This window comes from Crotalus tigris, unplaced genomic scaffold (genome assembly GCF_016545835.1).
Source record: "Crotalus tigris isolate CLP2741 ecotype Arizona unplaced genomic scaffold, ASM1654583v1 scf7180000024401.5802323, whole genome shotgun sequence".
NCBI lineage: Eukaryota > Metazoa > Chordata > Lepidosauria > Squamata > Viperidae > Crotalus > Crotalus tigris.
In genome coordinates, this window is record NW_024100569.1 from 979,368 (window position 1) to 1,006,695 (window position 27,328).

At 42.8% G+C, this 27,328-nt stretch overlaps 1 protein-coding gene across 3 annotated transcripts in view; it reads left to right on the forward strand.

Moving 5' to 3' along the window:
* The first annotated feature begins 717 nt into the window (after positions 1-717).
* Positions 718-27,328, forward strand: part of NR5A2 (nuclear receptor subfamily 5 group A member 2) — a 119,042-nt gene continuing 92,431 nt past the window's right edge. The window contains exons 1-4 of one of the 3 annotated variants that reach the window (XM_039329568.1): positions 718-1,030; positions 19,643-19,761; positions 21,515-21,656; positions 26,469-27,118. In XM_039329568.1, coding sequence (XP_039185502.1) covers positions 967-1,030; positions 19,643-19,761; positions 21,515-21,656; positions 26,469-27,118 — 975 coding nt within the window. In that variant the 5' untranslated portion in view covers positions 718-966. Of the gene's footprint in view, positions 1,031-13,366; positions 13,851-17,840; positions 17,986-19,642; positions 19,762-21,514; positions 21,657-26,468; positions 27,119-27,328 lie in introns of those variants that run through there. The other 2 variants (XM_039329571.1, XM_039329570.1) reach the window with 2 other exon arrangements.

Consider the following 27,328-nt stretch of genomic DNA (forward strand, 5'->3'; position numbering starts at 1 on the left):
TCAGATAGCCAAACAAAGAGCAAAACTCAATGCAGCTGTGTGGGTGCCATTATTTTCCCTGGAAAATGATATCCAAGCATGCAGTGAAGGCTTTTAATTTATTGGGGGAAGGAGGAGAAGAGAGTTTGTACATTTAACTGCTGGCTATCAGACAAACAAGCTGGGATTAGTCTCCTGTCTAATGAATAGGTACAATAAAATGTTTGTGTCAGACAGAAAATCACCATAGGTTTACTCCACAGTATAGCTTTGGAATACAGGGCAATAAATGTTGTAGGCCCAAGTTAAGGCAGGAATGTTTGCTTGCTCTGCCTTCCCCAGATATTTACAGAAGCCTAAAAAGCTGAGTGCTGTTGTCCACTCTGTAAAGAAATGATGACATCAAGAGGCCAGTCACCAACATGAGTTTATAGGTGTTACCATTTAAATTGGGATGGAAGCGGGGGAGGTTATCCATAGGTATGATCTCCTGACCACCCCCCCCACAGGTTTACAGCCTTCCTCTCTCTGCTTCATAGCACCTCTGCAACACAAGAGTTAATCATTTCTCTGCTGCTATCTGCCAAGAGTTCTTATCTCTTTTTTGCTGTCACTTTATAACAGGGTCTGCTTATCAACCTGTTGGGGGGGCGGGGTCATGTGATCAAGCCCAGCCTATCCCAGCTCCTGATTTTCCTGATTAGAGACCATCACGAAATGGGATGGCTGGTTTACAGAGGGTCACTAATGCTGGAAAAAGTACAGAGTCCATTGGAAGCCCGGCCTGTTACTTTCTGAATTATTGGATTTTTCGTTTGCATGTGTGTGTTTGTGTGTGTGCGCACCGTTGATGGACTGCTTCCTGACTTTCACTGAAGGTTACTGTAGCCGCTGTCCCAAGGCCAGAGAAGTTTACAAGCCTCACCTTTTGCTGTGTTCAATGCTGTATACCTGCAACTCAAGGGCACTATATATTTGGGCTTAATTATGTCTTCTAGTTCGGATACCAGCAACACTCAGGAACCTATAAAACATGGGCTTCTTCCAGGTGGTAAGTCAGACTTCTTCCGACTGTTCTGATAAACCCTATCAGACAAAACTGAATCCCAAGCCTTAGCCAAAATCTAAGTTTGATTTTAAACCAACCAAATACTAAACAGGAATGAGAAAGCACCCCCAAAAGACTGTATAGTATCATTTTAGATTGTAATATTGCTGTATGTTATTTTTTATCTTTCATGTGCAATTTGCAACCCACTTTTGGTTCTTGCTAAACATTCTATGTTTACAATTTATTTATTAGCTTAATCAAGAGGAAAGCTCTGTATACTTTCACTTTAAGCTGGATATATTTGAAAGGAACATGGATAAATATTTTGTAGATTTATTTCATTGACGTGAAATAGTACTTTCATGTAGTGACAGTTTATCCTATCCATGGTCTTGGGCTGGAAATCTGTGTGTTTGTGTGTGTGCATTTGATTGCAATGCTTTTGGGTTTGTGGTCCAAAAATTTGTTTTGGGTCAGTTTCCTATATATGTAAATTACAGACGAGCTGAAATATAACAAAATTAAGGACAATAGATTTATCTTCAGATATTTACTTCTCTCAACAAAATGTAAGATTTTAATACTGAATGTACTTTCAAGTAATATATAAAGAACTACATTCTTTGCCAGTTACTGCAAGATATTTGATTCTTATTAATCTGTGCCTCAGTACAGGAATGATCTTTACACAGTTGGATTTACTTCTGAGTAAATAAGCATAATACTGCTCTGATAGGGAAACTGTTTAAGTCATAGTTTTTCTTCTTGCAATGAAAATCAAGGCACGTAATTGTTCAATGTAATAAATATGTATTACTTTGGAAACAAAACAAATGGAATCGTTATCTTTTATTTCAATGAAAAACAAATATTTAGGATTTATTTTGGACATGGATATTTACAAGAAGACTATTACACTCTCCTAATCAGGCCCGATCTTCCAATTTTTAAAACTGAAATTCCAATCTTGTTTTAAAAGTCTTTTTTTCATCATTTTTTTTTTGTCTATAAACATTGGCATTTTTATTCACCAGTCTTTTGCAGCATCCTCTAATAGAGTTGCAAGCAATTGTCCTAATTGTAGCGTATACTTATTGGTGGACATCTTATGTTTAATTTCTACAAAGATTCCACCATAACTGTTGCATCAGCTGGAGAGATGTTACAATGAAAAATGGGTTGTAACAAAATGAGCAGGAACACAAGATATGCCACTCAAGTCTGTGAATGCTATGTGGAAATAAACCTGAACGATCAATATATGATCAAGGTTTTTTTCCTAAATAATTTAACACCCTCCCTCATTCTTAATGAAACCTATTGCAACCATATTATGCACTGTAGTTGAATTTACATATATAGATTTGAATAATGACTATTACAAATAATGGCTATTTATAAATTATGTCAGCATATGTTATTTTCAAATTTCAGCTGACATTACTCTGGCAAGTTCTGACATACTCTCTAGCCATGCTTTTGATGGCAATTGAAATGCACAATACTATTGAACAGCTTTATTCGAATTGGATACCAGGTTTGGATTTTAATCTTGCGAAATCTTAGAAAACAATCATGCCAGGAAATTCTGGGACTCAGACATCCATAGGCCACCCAGGTTGGGAGGTTGCTTTTATTTAGCCACCTGTTTTTTGAATACAGATCAGATTCTCAGTGGAGTGTAGGCATGGGTGTGGGTGTGGGTGTGTACTGTATTGCAGTAATCATGTACAATCAGTAGCCATTTGACCTCCACCCAAATACCTTCATTGGAACCTGAAAAAGTTCTTCAAATGTTGTTGAGTTATAACTTTAAATGAGTCAGGATGGGAAGATTGAATAGAAAGAAACATAGATTAATTTTATTTGATTCATTAGATAATACCACATTTAGTTTTTATCATCATTGTTCCCACTTTCTGGAGTTGTTATTCACCCATTAATTGCAGACCAATTGTAACCTTGGACCAAACCAAGATTTGACTTCTCATTCTAGATATAGAAAATAATTCAGCAATTTGCTTGGGGGCAGAATGATGCAAGTGAAGAAAATACAGATTGGATATTTTCTCATTACTCTTGAAATTTTAAAGTGATAAATTTCGTTAAATTAAATTCTATATTAAACCAACTGATATAAAACTTGGATATTCTTTTATCACAGTAAAAGAATAGAAGAAAATATGGAGTAAATAGAATGATTTTTATTTTAATTGTCTTAATGTACATTATCATAATTATATAGCAATAGCAATAGAACCTAGACTTATAAACCGCATCATTGTGGTTTACAGAGTCAGCATATTGCCCCCACCAATCTGGCTCCTCATTTTTCTGACCTTGAGCCCTGTCAGGATCGAATTCCAGGCTGTGGGCAGACTGCATTCTAAACCACTGGGCACCAGGGCTTCCTATTATTTATGTATCTCAACAATATCATTTTTATTAGATTTAGACCTTCATAAGAAGTAGTGTTAGAATTAACTAGTGGAATTTTGCAGTTTCAAATAGAATTGCTATTGCCACTAGTTAACATATATCTAATTCCTGCAGTATGCAAGATGTGACAAAAAATTGTAATCATTCTACAAACTGACTTTGATTGGTGTTGTCCAACAAATTTATTTTCAGTGTGGGTTTGGCATGGGATAAGTAGTTAAGAATTCAATCGGATCAAAGTCCACCTAATTTAAAATTCCAGTTCTAATATTGAGCTCTAAAACAATAGAGCAAGTTTCCCAACTTTTGACAACTTTAAGACACGTGGATTTCAACTCTTAGAATACCCAGCGACATACCTCTGGCATGAACTTCTAAAACACTGAATCTATTATTTGTTTTTTTATTTCCTCAACCCTTATAAAATCACATGCTTTCCAATAAAATATTTGTAATATTAAGGAATGCTGACTGTTTGGCTAACAGGATAAACCCCAGCACTGTCAAAAGAGGAGGAAAGAAAATCAGGTAGCAATAAAGTCAGCTAGGTAGGGAAAGAAAACAAACAAGAGTCACTTTTGCTGTGAAATTCTACAGCTTGTATAAACTTTATGGCCATCCAGTCAATACAAATGGCTGCCTAAAGCTTTTGCCTGTTGCCAGGAGACTTTTCAAACAGATCCCTTTAAGCACCATCCTTGAGAGGTAGTGCTTGGGCAAGGATTTGACTTCATTTATGTGTTTGCTTTAAACTGCATCATGTATTGCATTTCTCCCAGAAATGATTTAAAGTGTGGTGGTATAGACGAGGTGCAACATTATTATTTTTTTTATCCTAAAACTGCATGCCACTGATAGGCAGGTCCTAGGCTAGCTTTGTAAACAAAGGGTTGATGATTAGCAAGAAATATAACTCAGTCATATAAATAAGAGAATTATTAATTATACTAATAAATGTCAGGTCTTGCTGAAGTTGTGGACATGTCAAAACGTGTCTAAATCAATGACAGAATTTGTGCTCCATCCTAAACTGTAATGTGGCTTGCATGCAGTATTAAAATCATAACCTTTCCTACCAAGATAAAGATTGCATTAAGGATCCAAGTTAGTTTCAAGAACTGCCCCCTTTGTGGATGTTATCCTTCCAATAAGTGTGATGTAAAAGATGTTTCCTAAACTTCTCACTCACTGTGGCTTATTGCCCATATTTACTGCTTCATTGCAGCAATTTGAAGATGGATAGGTTAAAATTCCTTATGATCCCAGTCTCATCAAGGCATATTATATGTGGGTTGTAAAAATTCATATAACTAACAGAGAGCAGGAAAGAGATACCGGAAACTGATCTTTATTGCCATCTCATGTTATGAATAAAGGTGCGTTTTCAATGGGACTTCCTTGCAGATAAAAAGGCACAGGATTGTAGTTGGGCATTTCCACACAAACTGTGTATTTGGCTGCTTCCAAATCTACTTCACACAGGTTACCCCTTCCTTATATTATTCCTTTTCGGGAGCCAAGCTAATTTATTTTTGGATCAATGGAAGCACAAACCCTTACAGATACTAGAGCAGCTGGAACTCAAAGAGTTTGGAGATGGGTTGTTGCCCTTGAAGAAAGGTTTCCCTTCTCACCAGGTCCTAATTGTAGCAGACCCTTAAGGGGACTACTCTCCTAATTGTTGGCATCCCCCATCCAGCGGTCTAAAGAGACCTGACTGACAAGATTCCTTCTCTTGGAGAAAAGCTTTCCTTCCCTTCCTGTCACATCCTGTAACTTGAGTGATTTTCACAGCTTCTGCTTAATCACAGCTCGGTTCTCCTATTGCTTTTAAGGATTGCACTGGAAATAACTTTAGTTGCATGGGAGCAGGGAGAGAGAACTTGAAAATGGTTTGCAAAGCGAGCCTTAACACCCACTTAGGTCTTCAACTGCCTTTGCCTCCACATTTCACGCTTTATAACTCTTCCTCATTATCCAGGAACAAGCGCCTGAACCCCTCTTTGCCTGATAGCAAGTTTTCCACACTGCCAACGGGGCTCGGGCTCATTTCTGAGGAGACATGCCCTCATTTTAGGATTGCTTTTGGAGCTTGCACATTTTTAGGTTGGAGATAGGGAACAGAAACGTTTCCCTGACAAACCGACTTGGATGCAGTTAAACGCAAGTTTCAAAGGGCCAGTTGTCTTTGCATTTGCACCGGATAAGCAACTGGGCGATCGGGCAGGTGTGGTGCAGGATCTTAGGCGATGGCGAAAAAAAAAACAAAAAACCGAGTAGTGGCGGGCTACCGCCTTTGCGCTCTCCCGGGCTTTGTTTTGCTTTCTTAAGGCCCCGACGTGCTTACGCGCCTTGGGAGTTTCGCTTCGCGCCGGCGTTTACGTGCCCGCTCAGAGCAGGTCAGCTCAGAGTGGAACGTGTTGTGTTTTTTTTCCCCTTTTTTGAGAGAGGCGGACTTTCAACAGACATTCCTACAGTACGGAGGGGGGGGGCGAGGTGGAAGGGGGGGGAAACTACCACAATCGGAGGCGGGGCCTGAGAAGCCGAAGTTACTCGGAGCTCCTCGATTTTCCTGGGCTGCTGCGTGCTTCCCCAAGCCGGTTTTCTTGAAGGAGCGCCGGGGAAGCTCTTGGACGGAGCAACGAAGTGGGGCTCCTCCGCACGCGCCTGGCCGAAGAAAAAGGCGATCTTCTCTACTCCGCTCCCCGATTCTCTCCCCCCCCCCGCTGCGCGTGTGTTTTGTGTGCTAATGTGAACTTTGAGTCTTCTTCGGGGAAATTTACCGGACGCAGATAAACTTGGCAAGCAGATTATTTGCGGTATGCCCGAATGCCCAATGGAGGGGGGGGGGGAATCCCTGGTCATGACTCGGGAATGAATGGAATAAAATGCCTGGTGATTCGGGAAGGAAGGAAGGAAGGAAGGAAGGAAGGAAGGAAGGAAGGAAGGAAGGAAGGAAGAAAGAAGCGAGAGAGAGAGAGATTCCACTTGTACAGGGAAAGGTGAATAAGGCTGCAGTCCTAAGTATTTTTACCCATATATGTCTTACTAAATTCTGTAGTGGAACTTTGAAGTAAATAATAGATATGCATTTTTGCTTATTTAAAGAGAGTAGATAGATGGGTTATCAACTGTTTAGCAGCCACTGCCGCACTTCTTTCTGTCTTAAATGTTGTGCTTCTAATGTGCCTTTTTACAAAAGTCCTGGGAAGTGTAAGTCACCGGTATCCAAGTTGACAGCGGAGGTTAAGAGATAAGTGACATATCCAAGGCTGGTTAGTAAATCCAGAACTGGAAAATGCTAGGATGTCATCACAGATCTAAGTATATTTGTTTGGAATTCCAATGAAACTCACCGAAATTTTCTATCTGAGAACTGTTTACTATTTTTGATTAAATACAGTAAAACGTCTTTCTTCCACTTTGCAATAATGCTATACTCAGAAGGAAAAATGCTGTTCCCCGCAGTTTCTCATTTATGCCCATCTTTGTTGGTGTAATAAAGAAACCAGGGGAAATGTTTGCTTATTTCACATCTGAGTATTATCAAAGCTGATCAGTTTATGAAACAAACTCATAGGTGGAAACCAAACTTGGCACTATTCAGAGTTGACCACTGAATTCAATGGAGATCTAAGTAAACTTATAGACAATTAGGCCAAATGGGAGCAGAGAATAAAATGCAGACCTTACCTGGATTAAGTATATCTATTATATTCAAGAACATTGAAGTATTCAACGTTTTCATAGGCTACTTTCCTTAGAATTATCTAGTTTTCATCCTCCTGCCCATGTTCTCTATGTTTACCCAGAAGTAAGGCACACACTGTCCAAATCCTGTCATGTTTCTTTTCATGGAAACACTGTGTGCTTTAGCCAGGAAATTGCCCTCCCTGGACTTAATGATTTTATAACACCTCCTCTCTGAGCATATAGTACATATCAAACTCAAGCGCTTGAGTCACCAAGCCTCCCCCCCCCAAAAAAACCAACATGATTTGGCACCTCTTCCCTGATGCTGAACCACTTACTTGGGAATCACCTAACATTCAATATAAGCACCGTTTAATTAAAGATTAATACAATAGAGTATTTGTCATCATAAATGGTCAATGTGGGAGGAGGCATCTTGCCACCCCTTCCCCACTGTTTTTCTAAAATAAGAGAAATTTAAAAATGATATGCTGAGTGGGGTCCTAATGCTTTCAGTGCCTCTTCTTGCTGACATTTGGTGTGGGGCAGGAGTCTTCAAACCTGGCCCTTTTATGACTTGTGGACTTCAACTCCCAGAATTCCTCAGCCTGGCTGAGGAATTCTGGGAGTTGAAGTCCACAAGTCATAAAAGGGCCAGGTTTGAAGACCCCTGGTGTGGGGAAAGAGAGGTTTATTTGGGGCCATCTTAGGCTCTTATCTACTAAAGTCCAGTCCTGGCAGCTCCATTGCTTGAAAATGGGCATCAGTTCCATCATTTCTTATTGAATGTAGTGGGACATTGCCGAATAATTACACGGGGAGCTACAAAGAGTGGTGGCCATTTGGTTACTGAATTACAATTTCTACAACAGCTGGACAGCAAACTCTTAAAACATTTGGAGGCAATAAGGATACTTGCTTCCTCTTGCAGCAGCCCAATCAGGTGAATGGGGTAGGGAGTGAGCCTGAAAGTGGATCACCCCACTTACAATTGGGCATCTGTTCTAGCATGCTGATGGTAATGATCAGCTCTAAGCTGAGTTTCAGGACTTCGGTAAATAACAAAATTTGGAAACTCTTAGGAGGTGGGAGTGTTTTATAAGTTCAATGGTTCCACTGAAAGGCACTCCAAAGCAAGAGAACTCAGTTTACAAGTAGAATGCACGTTATTCACTTCAAGGGGGATCTTTACTTTTAGATGGGGGTTTTCTGCCTAGAGAGGAAAGGAGAATGGATCCCTACTTTCTCCTCCGGGTAAAAGGCTTTCCAGCCTTCATTTTTTTGATCTGCCATACAGCATATATATTTTTTAATGAGTCAGGAGTCAACCAACCAAGAAAAAGATGCATCACAACAGGAAGAAAAGTTTGAAGAGGTGGGTGAGGAAAGAAGCACCTTTGCAAGAATAATAATAATAAATACTGCTTGAATTGTAGAAGTTGTGGGAAAGTTCTGGCTTTGGGTTAAGGCAGCTTTGAAAGACCCTTGTGCTGCAAAACATCTTTGCACTAATGCAGCTGGATAAGCTGGTGCATTAAGTGTGGGGTCTCCCTTCCTTTGAGGCCTGAAAGTTGGGTAGCTATCCTTCGCCTCCTCTTCCTCACTCCCAGTTAGTTAGCTATTGGATTAAATAAGGTGTCCCATATAAGTCTTCCTTTGAAAAGACTAACAATGATACTGGAGTGTGATTCTCATCATCATCATCATCTCTTGCCATTGGACATGCCAGGCTGATGGATTAGGAATTCACACCTTACCCATTCAGGCCAAAGAATCTGTGCCTGTTTCATGAAACACAGTGTGTGTATGTGAACAGATAGTCCTAGTTGTAGCTCACTGCAAAGGTTGGGAAACGTTGAAGAAATAATTTGGGGGATGAGTGAAACCTCATGCTGTGGACCTTAGTTCAAAGCTCTTTAGAGTGGCAGCCGTCCAAAAAGAGTAGCCAAAGCTACTCAGCCACCCTAGTCTTTTCTCCTAGGAAATCTTCTTTATCTGTGGAGAAGGTGCCATTGTTAACTGTGTTAAACCTAGCTGATCGATGCAAGCCCCACTGTGCCTATTGGTGCAAATATCCAAATTAGCATGTATGGGGCTGTTCATTGAGAAACTCACTGCTCTTCTTTCTTGGCACTGGGCACAAAGGTTTTACAAAATTTTATCAGCATTTCCCTGGGAAAGTAAGGGAAGAGAGAAGTACTAATTGTGGGCCTGAAATCACCCAGAAGAGAAGGCTAGACATTTAGAAGATTAAAGTCTCCACCATCCTGTGATTTTTCTGGTTGTCTAGAGCTATGCTCCTGGCTACAATCCTGCAGATTTTGTCAGCTAGAGAAAGTCTTTGAGACCTCTGTTCTGGAGCCTCTCGGCAGGAACAGAGAAACACTTCCTGTTGGGTGGCATAGAAAGAAGGTTGACTGTCAAATATACTCACCCCACAGATGGTTCCACTGCCTCTTCCTGAAGGGAGAAGAGGTAACAGGACCGCTGTCTTTCTCCAAAGATTTAGGGTTTAGCTTGTGTAGAGGTTCTGCACACAGGTTCTGAAGATGCCATGTAATATTTAGGAGCTGACGGTAGACACTGCTATTGTCCAAGCCTGGTGGCCTGTTTCCCATGTTCCTCTCTTACTATTACTAGAGCAGGTGGTGGTCACCAGCCATACTGTTCCAAAGATGAGGATTTAAACCTTTTTGATTCAGGCCAGGTGATTCAGTATGCAAAACGTGATAAAGTCTTGTTGGTGTAGCATGCAAGTGTATTTTCCAGTTGGTGTATCCACAGCCCACTGTGGCATTTTTTTCTGCTGTGACCCAATTTTTAAAGATTATTTGAAGCAAGGCAGGGGAGGGTGTTATAAACTGGATCCATGCTTGTTAGCACTGAAATGGCCAAAAGGGGGGGGGGAACTGCTTTTAGGAAGAAAGGCCATTTAATACAAATACACAGGAATTGGGGCAATGCTGAATAGTATTTCTCTGTATGTACTTATGCTGCAGCTATAGCCAATTTGGCCTAGTAATTAAAGTGCTGGTCTAGAAAGCAGAAGACAATGAGTTCAAGTTCTGCCTTAGGCTGGGTGACTTTGGGCCAGTCAGTCTCTCTCAGCTCAACCCATTTCACAGGAAAATAAGAGGAGGAAGGAGTATTATATATACTTGCTGCCTTCAGTTATTTATAAAGTAATAAAGAACAAAAGTCTGAAAAAAGAAAGCAAGAAAGAGGAAGGAAGGAAGGAAGGAGAGAAAGAAAAAGAAAGAAAGAAAGAAAGAAAGAAAGAAAGAAAGAAAGAAAGAAAGAAAGAAAGAAAGAAAGAAAGAAAGAAAGAAAGAAAGAAAGAAAAGAGAAAGTATGATGCCAAGGATAACCACAAGGCATATAGGTTAGAGCCACACAACATGCTGGACCAAGATAAAATTACACCTGGCTAACTTGTGATCCCGTCTGATCTTGGTCTTAACATGTTGTGTGAATCAGGCCAGCACTCAAAACCACTGAAAGATTTGGGCATAGCATAACATACGCTGTAATGGGAAAACAGTATTTGTGCTTGACTTTGAATCTGAGCATATAATATGGACTTCTCTGGTTATGTGGAAGCAGAGATCGCTGAACACAGTAGGAAAGCAAAGAAAGAAGGAAGGAGCATCCTTTGAAGAAGGGTTTTTTTTTTTTTTTTTGCTAATTGGCGGTCTTAATTTGCCCTTAATTTGCCAGTCTTAATTTGCGCTATGAGCCACCATCCGGAGGTCTGCTGCATAGCTGGTTCCTCTCACTTCTAGGAAAGTTAACAAGAGGAAAGAAGGGAGGGAAGTCCTTTATGGGAAATAGAGTCTCTTCCCACTGAGTAAAGAACCAAAGATCAGGACCTTAAGTGAATTTCCTTGTAGAAGCCAAGAAGGTTTTTCTAGCCAGTATGAAAAATTCATACTAGACGGAATTATTGGAAAGTTCTATTGGAAGCAATGATAATTTTTTTAAAAAATAGTCACAATATTCTGTGTAAACGTCCCCAGCTCTCTGGGGACTCTTTTCAAGGCAGATGAGATGGGGCTTAGAAGCCATGAAGTTTGGGTCATAGCCCAAACTTCCCTGCCTCCCCTTCTTTTTTCAGACTTTTCTTCTGTCTTTATTACTTTATAAATAATACTTCTCTACTTCCCCTTACTTTTTTTTAACCCCTCAACTAAGAAAGAGCCTTAGAGAAGAACCCCAAAGTTTGCAAGCAGTTTTGAGTCCTGTAGTCATTAGTCTGCCCTGATCTGGTTTTGTTAGTGATATCAATTTTATGAGCACATCAGTACCTGCTTGGCTGATACTTAGAAATTTGTTTCCTACAACTCCGTGCAATAAATTCTGGGGTTTCGATACCACGATAGGAAGATTGCTTGATTTGAAGGGGTATTCGTTTCAGCAACACTGATTTTATCTCGGTACGAACTTGTTTGTCGAGCTTGTTTGTCGGTAAACCTAAAAAAATCATCCATAATTCGCCAGCAAATGTTCAGTTTTGTAGAATGTGGTGTGTTATTGTTCAAATCTGAACGGTGGGAGAAGTCTTAAAGTGCTATGAAAAATAAGAATGACAACCAAACGTTGGAAGTGGCTCGGAGCCACCCAAAGTTGGGTCCCAAATGAGAACGGACGTTTTCCTCGGCCGAAGAAAAGTGCGCACGCTGACTCGGAGTGCAGGCTATAAACGCCAAACAGATTCTTTGGTGACCTGAGCGATTTCAGGAGAGCGTAGCAGAGTTTTGCTTTGGCTGGCCAATTGGCGCTCTTCTCCTATCGCTTTTGTTTTTCGGCAGCTTATGGGGCAAGCGCTAGCAGCTTTTAAGTCCCATTGATTTCATTGGAACTAAGCAACTAAGCTCGTTTGCCCGTGTGGAAGCTATCGAAAGCACACACGCGTTTCACCCGGGCTGGGTAGGCGGAATTCTAGAGGAAGATGCCTATGGACCGAACTCCTACGTTTTCTTCAAACTGAGTCCTGGAAACATTAAGAGGTGGATAAGAAGAATGTGGAAACGAAAATCTCTGGGCGCGTTAAGATCAGTTTTGCAGCATCCAGGGACGTAACGAGAATGTCAAATTTCCGCGTCAGAGTAAGAACCCAAAAGGGACAGGGAGTGGTAGAGACGGGCTTTGAGAAAGAGTAGGGTTAGATTTCTCTCTCTCTCTCTCTCTCTCTCTCTCTCTCTCTCTCTCTCTCTCTCTCTCTCTCTCTCTCTCTCTCCCTCCCTTCCTCCCTCCCTCTTTCAAACAGACGGGGAGAGAGAGAGAGAGAGAGAGAGAGAGAGCAATTAATGAGCTCATTTCATTCTGTGTTCTCCAGGCATGTAGTTCAGTGTGAGTTCGGAGACGACTCTCGGCCCCCAAAGTCCATTACTCTCGGAGCAATAGATGTCCGACCCTCTCCCTCCCTCCCTCCCTCCCTCCCTCCCTCTCTCTCCCTCCCTCCCTCCCTCCCTCCCTCGCCCCGCGTCTCTTGGAGGGGGTCCTAGTAGACCGCGGTTCAGAAAAGGATCCCTCTAAATCCAAAGGCTGCGGCCCGGCCCTCCGTAGGTTTCTTCCGAACGACCTAGATTCTCTGAGTTCGCGTTCGGGAACGCCTTCCCAGCAAACGCGGACCAGGGCCAGAGGTCCAGTAGCCTTCCCTCGCCACTCCTTCGACAGTGGGGAAGCAGGGGACCAACTCGTGGGGGGGGGGGGGAATCAATGAAAGAGTCTCACACACACACCGATCCTTGTTTGGCCGGGGAAGGACCTAATTCGCGTTCCCGACGGACTTTTTACCCTTAGACATTCCTAGCAGAATAAGGGGGACGGAAATGCCGCGGGAGGAGGGGAGCTTAGGAAAGAAAAAGAAACTCCGCCGTCGCGGACCGGACAGAATACCGGCGCGCGCGCGCGCGCGTTTCTCCTCATTCCCTTGGGAATCGGACCGTCTGTCCGTCCGTCAGGTTTAACAACCTTGTCTGATTGGGCGCCTTTCTCATTGGCTGCAACCGGGCAGTGTCAGCGCTCCCCTTCCTCTCCTTCCCCACCCCCTGGACACACAAACGCTCCACGTTCACACGCTCGGCCCGGACCCTCCCTGCCTCCTCTTCCCTCGGCTGGGAAGCGCCCCCTTCCTTTTTTGTCCAACGGGGAAGCCCGTCTGCCGAGCAGAACCGAACGACTCCGGAGTAAGGGAGGCTTGGAAGTTCGCGATGCCCCTGCGGCGCTCGGGACAGGCCGAGGGGGCCCGGCTGGTGGGCAGGTCGCGCTTCTCCCCGCTGGCTCCCGCCCGCTCCTCCCAACCCCTTTAAGCCGACCCGAGGGACAGCTGGGCGGCCGAGCCCGAGCGCTCCTTTCCCACCTGGGATCGGAGCGCTCCGAGCCTCCCCGGCGAGGTTTGCCGAGCGACCGGCTGCGAGGACGGGCCGAGAGCGGCGGCGGCGGCGACGGTGCGAGCGGACTCTCCCATTTACGCCTCCCCCGGTTTCCCGCCGCTTTGCCTCCGCTTTTGCCTCGCCAGCCCGCCTCCAGGTGCTGCTCTGCCTCCGGAGCCTCCAGGGCGGCAGAGCCGGCGCGCCGCCCAGCCCTGTCCGCGGCCGCCTTGACATGCTGCCCAAAGTGGAGACGGAAGCCCTGGGACTGGTCCGATCGAATGGGGAACGGGGGCACATGCCGGAAAACATGCAAGGTAAGAAGAGGGGGGGGGCGAGCGGACTGCCCTGCCGGCTGGCTGGCTGTCTGGCTGGCTGGCTGGCTGGCCGGCGAGGGGAGCTTGCATGTGCCCAGCTGAAAGGCGGGCGAGAACAAGCCAAGCCCCCAGCCTCCTCTTTCTCCCGCCTGCCGGGTAGGGCTGGCTCGCAAACAAGCAAGCAAGAGGCTCCTTCTGCGCCACGGGAGAGGCAGCCCTGCTTTCCAAGGGCTTCGGGTTTGCTTTCAGCCCGGGGGGGGGGAGAAGCCTCTCGCCCCCCCCCCACGTGGGGCTCACTTCTCTCCCGGCAGCCTTGATCGCAGCAGCGGCTTATTGGCGGGGCTGCTGTCAAAGCCGCCGGGCGCTCAACCCTTTCCCCCCCCCCACACCCCACACACACATACACCAGCTCCCCTTTTAAGTACTGCGAAGTAAACGAAAAGTCAAACGCCTGGAAAGTCGGGCCGAGGGACTTTTCGAGTCTGACGCGCGGAGGGCGCAGCGGCCGCCGGAGGCGCACTTGGAAAGAAGTTCCTCCCTGGAAAAGGCCTGGGGGGGGGGACTTCTTCTCTCCCTGGGAGGTGTAGGGCGGGGGGGGGGAGGAGGACCAGAGGAGGCTGCCCGAAGGAAAGGACTTGGGAACCGTCTTTCTTGTGTGTAAGGGAGGCTGACAAGCGACCCGAGCGATTGGCATCTCTTCCGGGGGGGGCGGGCGGGGGCGATGAGAAACAAATGCGATCCGGGCGATGCTTATATTCAGGGGTCGGCGTCCTTCAAAGGAGCGCGGGGTGGGAGACGGCAGAAATCCATCAACTGCCACGCTGCAGACTAATTCGTGGGATTTGTTTTCCTAGTTGCGGAGGTGTTAAAATCTTTTGGGGAGGGGGGATAATCCGCTTTGCAAACAATATCAGAGGGTCAGCCATCCCAACAGGGTCGCTCCGAATCGTGCGCTTTAGTATAATTGATATTGGGAAGGGGGGGGGGAAGGAAGGAAGGAAGGAAGGAAGGAAGGAAGGAAGGAAGGAAGGAAGGAAGGAAGGAAGGAAGGAAGGAAGGAAGAATGGAAAAAAGGCAATGTCTAAACGTATTTGGGGACATTCTTCTGCCTGTGTGGGCAGGGATTTCTTTTGTTTATTTTAATGGGAGTTTGACTGATTAAACTAGGGAACTTCCCCAACAGAAAGCAAGAGGGGTGTGTGTGTGTGTGTGCGCGCACGCTTTTTCCCAAACGGTGTCTGAAGGCTGCTAACCGCGTGCCCTTCACACGCCTCAGAAGATAGAGGCTGTAGCCTTAGCAAAGCCCTGCTTGTGGGCCAGGCGGCGGAGGAATGACCCCCGGCGCTCTTCATTGGATCGGAAGGGGGTATCCCTTACCAGGATCAGACGAGGCGAAGATGCCGAAGGAGGAAATCGCTACAGATCTCTAGGCTTGGGAAAGGATGGAAAAAGAGACTTCAGGTTCGGGAGGGAAGGGGGAATCTGGATGATCCTGCGCCGTCCTTCTCGGATCCCAACGACCACTGGGAGCGAGGGAAGCTGGCAGGGAATGAAAGGGCGGAAACATCGCGCGGAGTTTTCTAAGTTTCTTTCCTCTGGAGCGAAACTCCCCTAGCAGATGGCGGGAGTGCTCCGTGTTCTCCCGTCCCCCATCCTCACACACACCCCGGTGACTTGGGGTTTGAGCCCTGTTGCTGTGCTTGAAGCCATATTTACTTTCCGCCGGGACTGCGGAGCTTAGGTTGCTATCCCCGGAGTCCTGGACGCGGGGAACATAAAACCTTGGAGACAGTGGGTTGGCTTCTACTTTTAATACTTGTGAGGAATCAGTACTTAACGCCTTAAGGGACTTCGCTTCTTTCGGAAAGGATTTGCCAAAGTCCCTGGGAAACTTTACAAAAGACAGGACAGAAAGAATGGCTAAGGTGGGCCGGGAAGAGAGAAAGTAGGGTTGGGATGGGGGATGGGCTAACTACTACGGGAAATCCAGGAGCGCCTCTCTTCACTTTCTTATCCGGCAATCTCTTCAGGCACACCGCCCCCTTAGGTTTCCTTGATGGAAATTCAAAGGGCGAGTTTAATATCTATTTTAAGACCCTCCCTAGTTCTGATCGAGGGCGGCCGACCAGTTACAAATGTAGGAGCCTTCGAGTAAGGGGGGAGGGAGGGAAAGATCCCCCGTCTGTCTATATACTTAGGAAAGGCTCTTAGGGGCAAAAGTCCGTGGTGCTAACTCTGTATTCAGGATGGAAACTTCGATCCGTTGTTTTTTAATCGGGTTCCCCCCCCCCCTACCTTGACCCCGAAGACACACCAGGCTAAGTTCTTAATTGTGATTATTTAATTCGAAAGGGGAAAAAAAAAACCTGGAAGTCCCAGTAGTGTTGTCGACAAAAGGAATCGGCGTGTTTCTGAAGGCTCTGAGCTCCTCAAAACATCGCGCCATCCGGAAGGGCTTGGCCAAGTAATTCGCGGAAGCCTCTGAATGGCATGGAAGCCGTGCAGGTTTCAAATCGGATGGAAGGGGAAGCTCCCATTATGCAAAACGAAGGCTGACCAGTGGGATCAAAACAGGGCGGAAAACAGCGATAAACCATTTATCAGCCAGGAGAAGTGAAATGGGATTAAAACCAACCAACCCACTTTAGCCTCGATGTCTCAAAATAACTCGGTGCCGCGGCTTTTGACTTGGGGGGGGGAGGGTGGAGGAAGGAAGAGATAATGCGATTTGCTGCTGAGGTAGACAACATAAGTGGCTGTATTCCCCACACACACACTTTATCCCCCCCCCCATTAAGCGCCAGAAGCTGAGGGTAGAGATTTAGTGCGTGCATTCGCACTAAAACATTCAAGTTTGATGTTCAGTTTGGTTAAGCTTTTTGGGAAGGGGGGTCCATAAGTACTACGCAAACACTAGCCCTTTAGGTTAGTTTCTGCTTTAAGGGCTTAGGCCAGCCCAGAGCATGAATTTCATTGAGAAACGTGGCGAAGCGGGTGCCTTGTGAAAATGAAGCCGTGTCCTGAATGCCCGTTCCTAAAGCAATCCCTGCCACCTTAGGAAACACAATTGTCCGACCGCAGAGTGACTTGTTTTGTAAGGAGGTGTCGGCGGGAATTGCTTTTATTTCGGCGTTAAGAAGGACGCGGAGAGTTGGGTCCAGCGTGGGTAGCAGCAGTGGAAGGGGCAGGTCACTTTTCTCCCGGGCAAATCTGAACCGGGCAATTATAAATCCTGACCTGCCCCCAATAATTGCTCATGGCCTCTGCTAGAAGGCATCCAACCAGCCTGGTGCGGTCCACGGCTGGAGGATGCTAGAAGATGCTCGCAGGTAAATGAGCTTAAGGCTGTAACCCTGCCTTCTTTTGCTTCCTCTGAGGCAAGCCTTAGGGAAGGTCCTGCTAGCTTCTCCGGGGCGGTTGACAGTTGAAGTTCTTGCTTTGACGGCTCTGCCGGGAAAACTCCAGTCAGAAGGGGCGGACGAGCCGCTGAAAGCCTCTTCCCGGCTGAGGTGGTACCCACCAGCTCAGGGGGGCCTCTTTGATGGAGCAGGCAGGCGCCCATCCCGGATGCAGAGGCGAAGCCCCTTGGCCTCCCTCGCTTCTTGGACGGCTCCTTCGCCGCTTCTGCCCAGATCCCTCCCTCCCATCTCTCGATTCGGCCCTTTATACCCGTTTCGGGAACTCCCGAAGAAGGGCGCGGGGTTGTACGAAGCTCCTCGGGGATTCGCGTGGGTGCCTCAGCGGCAAACGGGGGAGGGCAGGTGGGTAGTTTTAAGATTTCGAAGCTTCTTAAGGCCCTTTCCTCCCCATGGTGGCTTCCCGGGAACGCAGCGATTTGGAGATGGAGGGACTGTGCCGCTTTCGCGCCTCACTCTCTCTCTCTCTCTCTCTCTCTCTCTCTCTCTCTCTCTCTCTCTCTCTCTCTCCCTCTCCCTCTCCCTCTCTCCCTCCCTCTCTCTCTCGGCTTCAGTCCTTCGTTTCCTTCAGAAAGGAACCCCCTTTGGGAACCGGCCTCGGAAAGAAACGCGCGCGCGTTTACAGTCGGCATCCAGATCTGCCTCGCTTCCACTTGGAAATCGGGCAATATCTGTGCGTGAGACAAGAGAAGAATCTCCGACTCTGGCCTAAATAGAAGGTCCGAAATCAAAACTGGGCCCCTTGCTACCCAGCCAACCTCGTCTTTACTTCTCTCAGATTAAGCATCTTGGGGTACCGAACAATTTGGGGTCGCGCCCTGCATTGGTCCCGTCTATTCCTCCTGTCCGAAAGAGGAAGAAGAGAGAAAGCGAACTTCCGCGTATAAGTGGAAGATCCCGGGCTGGGCGCACGGCATCTTCCTAGATCCCACCTAAAATTCCCGCCCCGAAAGTTCAGGGCCGACTAGCCAGCGCCTCCAATAGTAGCCGTGTCCGGTCAATGGTCTTCCTGCGCTGCTCCGGTGTGCCTAAAATCTGGGAAAGGATTTTAGTAGTATTTCCCGCTTCTCTCGCACTTTTGAAATTACGCCTCGCGTTCCCATTTCTCGACGGAGGGGGAGGGCAGGGATCCGGGTTCAGGTTTTAGCTGCTTCTCTCCCTGGCCAAGAGAACTTCCCTCTCCTCTCCCTCCCCCCCCCCCCAAACGCACATCCCTCTCTTTTTTCTCCGGGGTCGCTCGGACACCGATTCCCTCGCTCCCCCGACAGGAATCGGATTCTTTCGGGAGGATCTCGCTCCTAAATCAGTTGGGACTTTCCATCTCACTGAACTAATTCTTAGGATCGCGCCAAGAGGTTTTTCTCTCTGCTCTCTTAAGTAAAGATCTGTGTTCCCCACGGAAGGAAGGAAGGAAGGAAGGAAGGAAGGAAGGAAGGAAGGAAGGAAGGAAGGAAGGAAGGAAGGAAGGAAGGAAGGAAAGTTGTCCTAAGACTTTCTTCTTTGTTTTTAGTTACCAGCATTTGAAGGAGTTTGCAAGAGTTTGCAAGCTCAGCCTTCAGAGTCTTTTTTAAATCCTTGAGCAGTTTATGTATTTTCTCTGGTCGGTTGAAACAGCAAGAAAAAAGAGTTAAGGTAGAAGAATGATTTTTAAAAAAAAAATATTGTAAAATATGTAAAAATTGCAGTTCCTTCCCTTCCCCCTTCTCTTCATCTCCCTTTCTAAAATACTGTTTTACTGTAAGTTGTTGGTTTTTTCCCCCCACTCAGACTACTAGTTTTGTAAATTCGAAATGGGGGTTAGGTAAACATTTTTTTAAGGTGACTTGTTATAGACGAACTTTCAAAGTACAGAGAAAAGTTACTTTTCCACTTAGTCATCGGATTTTTTAATTTTTAAATGCAATTACATTTTAAATATATTACCGATAAATGGTGATCTTTATCCCAAGAATAATAAACTGAAGAAAAGTAAGACCGCAGCCTCAGGCATGTAAACTTCAGAGTAGGATGTCTTAAACTAGTCCTGCCTACTTATGTGTAAGCACAGATAGGAGTGAACTAAGAGTTTAATATATTGGAAAACCCAGTTTTGGGGATTAGTACAATCAAATGCTTGCTGTATTTAGAACTGTGGTTAGTTTTAACAGGTTTTATTCTGCTACATTGAATTTGGAGAGAATAATTTTGGTTACTAAAAAAAAAATCTGTTGTTTCAAAATTGTGTTTTCCTGTTTTGAGGATTTAAAGGGAAATAAAAAACCCCTGGATGTCCTGGAATTGTTTTCCCCAGTGAAGAAATAATGCATCAAATGTTTTGTATGCAATCTCATAGGGTTTAATTCCTCCCCCTATTTTTCTTCTTTTCTTCCCCCCCAGTGTCTCAGTTTAAAATGGTGAATTACTCTTATGATGAAGATCTTGAAGAACTTTGTCCTGTCTGTGGAGATAAAGTGTCTGGGTATCACTATGGACTCCTTACCTGTGAAAGTTGCAAGGTTTTGTACAATTTATTTTCATGGAAAAAGTGGGGGAGGGAGCTGAAAAAAATCAGATGGAGAAAAATGCTAGGTAATCATGCTTCTGTTATTTTTCTTTTAATGGTAAAAGAAGATTGTGAAGATGTGCAGTAGCATTCTTGGAAGGCAGAAGTTATGCAAAGAGTAAAGAGTAAGAAGGGTTTCTTTTAATGGAAAGAAAAACTTGCCCACGGTATTCTGTATAGGGCGGCTATATTTAATGCCTTTAAATATTTGGTTGTCGTGAAGTGATGTAGTTGTAGGGAGACTTTCATTCCCAGCTGTCCTCAATATTGATTTTAGTTGATTTATATACATTGAGTATTATTGTTGCTGCATCTTGTTCCTGATAAATTTCAGGGCTACAATGTTGAAGGCAACTGTTTCAAGTTTTTCATCTTTCAGGATGCAAATGTAAATTTCTCCTGACATTCTTTTTATGCTTGCACATGCTTATAAATGTGCGTACACCCTCCTACATACACAGCATTTTATGTCCATATTTATCTGCAAGGTGATTAAATGGAAATCAATTAAATGGTTTTAAAATGCTGTTCATCACTATGAAGAATATTTTTTGCTCATGCATTCTATTTTATATCAGCCAGAGTCTCAAAATTATAGAGGAGTGCGATGCAACCAGCTAGTAAAACCAGACTTGCCTTAGATCTGGAGTACATTGCAATTGTGTAAAATATTTCTGTATTGGGAAAGAAACCAAGCAAATTAGTACTGAAGCAACATCATTTTAACACTGCTTTCTGGAGTAACACATATATAATTTTAGGACTCTATAGAAATATTTATGCAGTAAGAACCTATATCTGTTAGAGTTACATGAATCAAATTTGGTAAGGGAACTTTTGAGCAAGTCAGTATTCATGCTGAATCAAAAGTTAATCACATTATAATACTACCCCCATGTATTTATGCTTACCATCCACTAGTCCCAGACTACAAAGAGATGTAAGAACTAGAATATCTGTTATTTAGTACATGATTTTAATCATCATGGTCACCAGAAATATTTTATGCAGCTGTACTTAGTGTTGAGGGAAGGGAGAAGGAAGACAGCCTTGCAAATAACTTTTTTTTTTAAATCCCAAAGAGTTTAAAATTCAGCTTAAAATTGAGAATCTCTAGAGACAGCTTAAAATTTAGTTTTAAATACCAGAGAAGTAAGATGACAGCAGTAATGATGGATGATAAAGTGAAGAATAGTACACCAGCAGAGGCAGGAGTAACCAGAGTAACAAGTGGTAGATTGGGGAAACATACCGAGGCACTCTTTCATTTGGGACTTAGAACTGAGTTAGGATTCCTATTGGTGAAGTCTAAAAAATAATAATAATAGGCAAATACAAATTTGATTTGTCTTAAAATTCTGCATTAGGTGATTTTGAAAGGCCACTTTCAAAAATTAGGGTCGTTTGAAAGAATTTTAATTCATTCAAATTGCTACTGGTAGATGATGGCGAGGGAAACAACAAAGATGCCTTGCCAGGATCTGATTAAATCAATGCCAGCACAGACTAGCCTCAGAAAAATTCTGCCTGTGGCCTAGTGGGTTTCCTCCAAGGAAATCTGGAACCAAACCAGCCATTTCATAAATGCTGAACTAGCAGGATGAAAGTAGAAGAGAGGATTTGGTGAATGTTTTCATAATCTGAAGTCAATTCTTGGTTCGGGCCCTTTGTGCCAAATTTGTAAACATGTTCTATCTATTTTACAGGGCTTCTTTAAGCGAACAGTCCAGAATAACAAAAGGTACACATGCATAGAAAATCAAAGCTGCCAAATTGACAAAACTCAAAGAAAACGCTGCCCTTATTGTCGGTTTCAAAAATGTCTAAGTGTTGGGATGAAGTTGGAAGGTAAGGTCTACGACTGTTCCTACATAAGAATAAAAATAATAATTACATATTAAATACAAGTCCTTCTACGTGCATTATTTGGACTGCTGTCATTTGAGATGTTACTTCAAAGAACTATTTGCTTATGATGGATCATAAAGAATTGAAGCTTACGATTCGCTAACCAGAAGTTTATTTCAAAGAGCTTGTCCCACATGCTGATGTGGTACTTAGATGTACATTTCAGATGTAAGTATTAGAACATGCAGGGTCAATATGTATAATTGTACAGTCCTGGTATTTCCAAAGAGTGCAGACTATCTGGAATTAATCATAAATACTTAGAACAAATAACACTGATTTCTTTAGACAAACAAAATTCAATCAGAGCAGGCAAAATAAATAATCGAAGTAAAATTGATGCTGTAGTGATTTCTAAAATGAAAACTTTTCAGGCATATCCGAGAGTTATAAATTCAATATAGCATATTGGACATTTTCCCCCTTCTCAGGGGCAACTGATCATTATTGTTGGTGGAATTCCTTGTAGGGAGGGATTATGCAGCTGGGCTAATCATTGACTAAACAATGATTTAGCACTTCATTGAAAGAGGGCTTGGTTTTCTTAAAAAAAAAAAAAAAACCCACAATACTCATCCAGTACAAATAGTTTTCAGTTTTTATGAAATTATTAAGGCATATTATAATGCTCCATAGCCCATTCATAAAATATGGGTACATCTTGTCACATTATTCTGTTCAGAGTAAATTACTATTACAGAATCTGAAACAAGGAAACAAAAGTTAGTTTGAAAAATATATATTGTAACCATGAATGTTGCTGTCAAAAAGTTTTAAAACTTTTCTGATAAATACTTGCCTAATGTAGACAGTTAGTAATGTTTTTTAACAGGGATTATTGATGGAATTCCGTTTTGTCGTTATTATTTTTTTTTTGTAACTACAAATTCAATAGTCTATGTGGTTCCACTTCTATTAGGCTAAATCATTGCTAGTTTGAAATACTGTATGTCATTTTCATTAGTTGATAAGAATTCAAATATCAATGAAAGGAGTGAAAATTCTTATGCCAAGTATTTGTATATTTAATTTATATGAAAATTAAAACTAATAAACAGCACAGTACTAATAGCTATCAATGGGATGTTCCCAATGCTGTGTTTGTAATGGTCTGTTAAATATCAATGAGGAGCTTCCATAATTGGGATATTATATATATGCTGTTTATTAGTTTTAATTTTCATATTTTTTTAAAGATGTGGAACTATAATTATTAATGATTTCAATCTTTAGACAGCTAATGAGTAACTTAAATTTTATTGGTAGAGACATTGGGTGGTTTTTTTTAAAGTTGCTTTAATTCTGAAATAATGTAAAATACTTGTCTGAAAAATGGGTTAGTGATTATTATTTGATTATAAACATTCTTACGGTTTACTTCCCTTTCAAAAAATCACCAGCATTGGTTCAGTTCACTAATCCTCAAGCTCAAGACTGCAGCTCAGCTAAGTTGCTCATTAGAACCTCACTATTTCCTTATGGGCAGATGTAGAAATTGTGAACAGCTTAGCCCATAGAGTTTACGATCCATAAACTTCTCATTCCAGAATAAATTCTGCTTATGCCAATTAAACCTAACTTTAGAGCTGTTCAAGCCCCCCTTGAACTACAGCAACCTAGGCAAGAATCAACAGATAATATCAGGGTGGAGATAAAAGTTATTACATCAAATGTCTGTTTTGAAAACTGCATTTCCCAAAATAATGATAATACAATCAATGTGAATGGATAGGTAGTAGGAAAGCATTCTCAAGTGATTCTATACTTTTTTCTCCTCTTTTGCAAATGCACCTTACAAGGTCAGTCACACAGACACATATACTTGTTTGCTTCTTGCGTAGGAGCAAAAAATATTTAGAACATTTGGAATGGGAGCAAGAACTCAAGATGTAAGCCCTTATTTGCCAATTCTTTTCAAAAGTGCTTTCTCTGTCTATACTGGCATTGCCTAGAAATGTTTTGATATTTTGCACCTCTGTTTTATCCAGAGAAGCTATGATGTCTACTACTGACTTAATAGTCTTTCCGTTAAAAAAAAAAATCAATAAGGAACACAAGAGTATGGCAGAAGAACGTGACAGACTGTGTCACCGAAAACATGCATATTGTGAAACCATGTTAGAAATGTTAGGAGGATGCATGTACATAAAGTCTTCTATGAATGAGGGGTCCTTGGTGCTCTCTGAGCCTGGTTGTATTCTTGTAGACATTTCATTACCCAAACTAGGTAACATCATTAGTGCTTTCCCAAAAGTGCTTTTTTCAAAGAGAGAAGCAACCTAGAACTAAGGAGAAACTTCCTGACAGTGAGAACAATTAATCAGTGGAACAGCCTGCCTCCAGAAGCAGTAAATGCTCCAACAATGGAAGTTTTTAAGAAGAGACTGGACAGCCATTTGTCCGAAATGGTGTAGGGTTTCCTGCCTGAGCAGGGGGTTGGACTAGATGACCTCCAAGGTCCCTTCCAACTTTACTACTATTATTATTACTGGACTTTTGTTTTTTGTTGACAATGTTTCTGAAGAAGCTTCTTGGATAAGAAGGGAAACATCTTCAGAAACATCTTCAAGATAAGACAAAATCCAGTTGCCTTTTGAAAAAGCACCTTTGGGACAACCAAATCAAATCAAACCAAATCAAATCAAATCAACCTTTATTGTCAGAGTACAATATGTGTACAATGAGATTGGCTAAGCCTCCCTTCGTGCACCATCACCACCACCACCCCGACACAGCTCACAATGACAGCAAACACACAATCTTATTGCACCATGTGAACTTACATGACCTAGATGACTGAGAGTCTCCATAGACTTCCTCCGTGCTAGTCATTAGCATTGATGATATTATCTAATTTGGGTAATGAAACATCTGCAAGAAAACAACCGAGCTCAGAGAGCACCAAGGAGCCCCTCATTTCAACCCTAGGCTACAAATATTCTCCTTTATTCTTCTGTGAATATACTGAGGAATCCCATTTATTCATTTTACATGCTGTATGCTGTAGCCCTAACCTTTCACAAGTTGTTCAGTGGGATACACAGAGGTGAAGCATACCAAATGTGCTCAGAGACCTTTAATGCTAGTTTAAAAAAAAAAAAAAAAAGTGACTTGACTTCTTTGCCGAATGGGTTGTTACAGCTCTTGTATGGAGACGATAATTAAGAAAAGAGGTCCGTGTATCTTCTTTGAATGTGTTACATGCCTCATATATCTTGGAAAATCCATAATCGGAGGAGGTTGAATTCACCTCTTTCCTTAAAAAAAAAAAAGCAATCAAAAATTAATGCCAGAATGTGGCATGGTTGAGTAGTGTAGATAAAACTATTTAACTATAATTCGTTAGGCGTTTCTGTTTACTTTTCCTTTGCCAGCAGCAAAATAAGAGTGGATATGTTTCCGTCCAATATTTGTTTTCTTATTTATTTATTAAAGATTACTTAGCAATATTGTCCTATATTAACAGACTTCCTCTTTGTTATCAGCAGGATGGGAAGGAACTCCTGCTTTCAGCTATAAACATTTTTAATATTTATATGCATGTTTCCTTGATTATGATACATAGTCTTGCATTCTAGTTCATAAATTACATTTTAGGATCAAATCATTAATTGTTAACATCTTTATGATAGTTTTATAGGTCTCTGTATATCTAGGATTTCTAATACATTTTTAATGGCATGCTAATCTATGAGATAAAAGCTTAGTAACGTAACCTCCAGCTATCTCAGCATGTCACCAAGCTGTCAAAGGCCCTTCTTTGAATACCTTTGGGAAGGTATAGGTCTTGGTATAATATTGCTGCTTTTAAAACATGTTCTAGCAACATAGTACTGTAACCCAGACTAACATTTTTTTCTCCACAACCTTAATTCTGATATGATTTGCATTGGAAGTTGCAAAATCCTTTCATATTGGTGACACTTTGCTCTTTATCATAGGCAATCAACTTGAGGAAATAACAACAGTGCAATTTATTACCTCTCTGCAAAATTGGCAAGCTTCCTATTTTCAGAATAAGGGCCAATGTGAAGAGCATTAAATTGCCTTTAAATAACATCTACTCAATGGGTTAAGTCAAAAGAGTATAACAATTAGAAAAAAATAAAAGCTGTTATTAAAAGCTGTTACCCAGCCAAACATTGCAATTTCGAGTCCTTTAGAAGAATTTATTACACCTAACCTGTTAGATTTACTAGAAAATTTAATACACTAAGCTTGAATTATGCTCTTTTAGATTCCTCACCAGTATGCTTTCATCTAGCGATATAACAAGAAAGCAGTAAATGCTTGCAAATTAATACAATATGTTTATTCACAATGTTGGACCTTCTCTGGTGGTTCATCAAAAGTGAAATTACAATAAATAGCAATAGCACTTAGACTAATATATACCATTTCATACAGCACTCTTTGAGCAGTTTACAGAGTCAGCATATTGTCCCTAACAATCTAAGTCCTTTTACTGACTTTAGAATGATGGAAGCCTGAGTTAACCTTGAGCCAATCAGGATCGAACTCCCAGCAGTAGACAGAGTTAGATTGCAATACTGCATTCCAATTACTGCGCCACCACAGCACACTAAAATAAAATAAAAACCATTAAAACAGCTACTGCATACTCAACATAAACTTGTGCTACAGATTGATCAAGGACTGAAAATGATGAGATTCCTGTCAATATTTGTATTTGTATCATGTCTGCAATGTGACACCTATAACTTTCTTTTTTTTCACCACTACATTCAACAGCCGTGAGAGCTGACCGAATGCGTGGAGGTCGGACCAAATTTGGACCCATGTACAAGAGGGACAGGGCACTGAAGCAGCAGAAGAAAGCTCTCATCCGAGCCAATGGACTCAAATTAGAAGCCATGACTCAGGTGATTCAAGCAATGCCCACTGATCTCACAATATCTTCTGCTATCCAGAACATCCATTCTGCCTCCAAGGGCCTACCTCTGAACCACACAGCCTTGCCTCCCACAGACTATGACCGAAGCCCTTTTGTCACCTCTCCAATTAGTATGACAATGCCACCACATGGTAGCCTGCAAGGTTATCAAAGCTACAGTCACTTTCCAAGCCGTGCTATCAAGTCTGAGTACCCTGATCCTTATACCAGTTCTCCAGAGTCGATAATGGGCTACTCTTACATGGATGGTTACCATCAGACCAGCTCACCAGCAAGTATTCCTCACCTGATTTTGGAACTCTTGAAGTGTGAGCCAGATGAGCCACAAGTCCAAGCTAAGATTATGGCCTACTTGCAGCAAGAGCAGGCCAACAGAAGCAAGCATGAAAAGCTCAACACTTTTGGGCTTATGTGCAAAATGGCTGACCAAACCCTCTTCTCAATTGTCGAGTGGGCTAGGAGTAGCATATTCTTCAGAGAACTTAAGGTATGTCATGCAATTCTTTCATGGGCTGTGGTCACTCTGAGAGTGAGGTGGGTGGTAACTGAATTGGACAAATAAGTGAACAAACAAAATAAGAGTTTTTGGTATATAAGAAAACCTGATTAGCGTTTGATTCATACAACTTATATTTGTGTATTGTTCTTTAAGAAAAAGCTGTTGAGAGAAACATTTCAAAATGTTATGACCATTTGA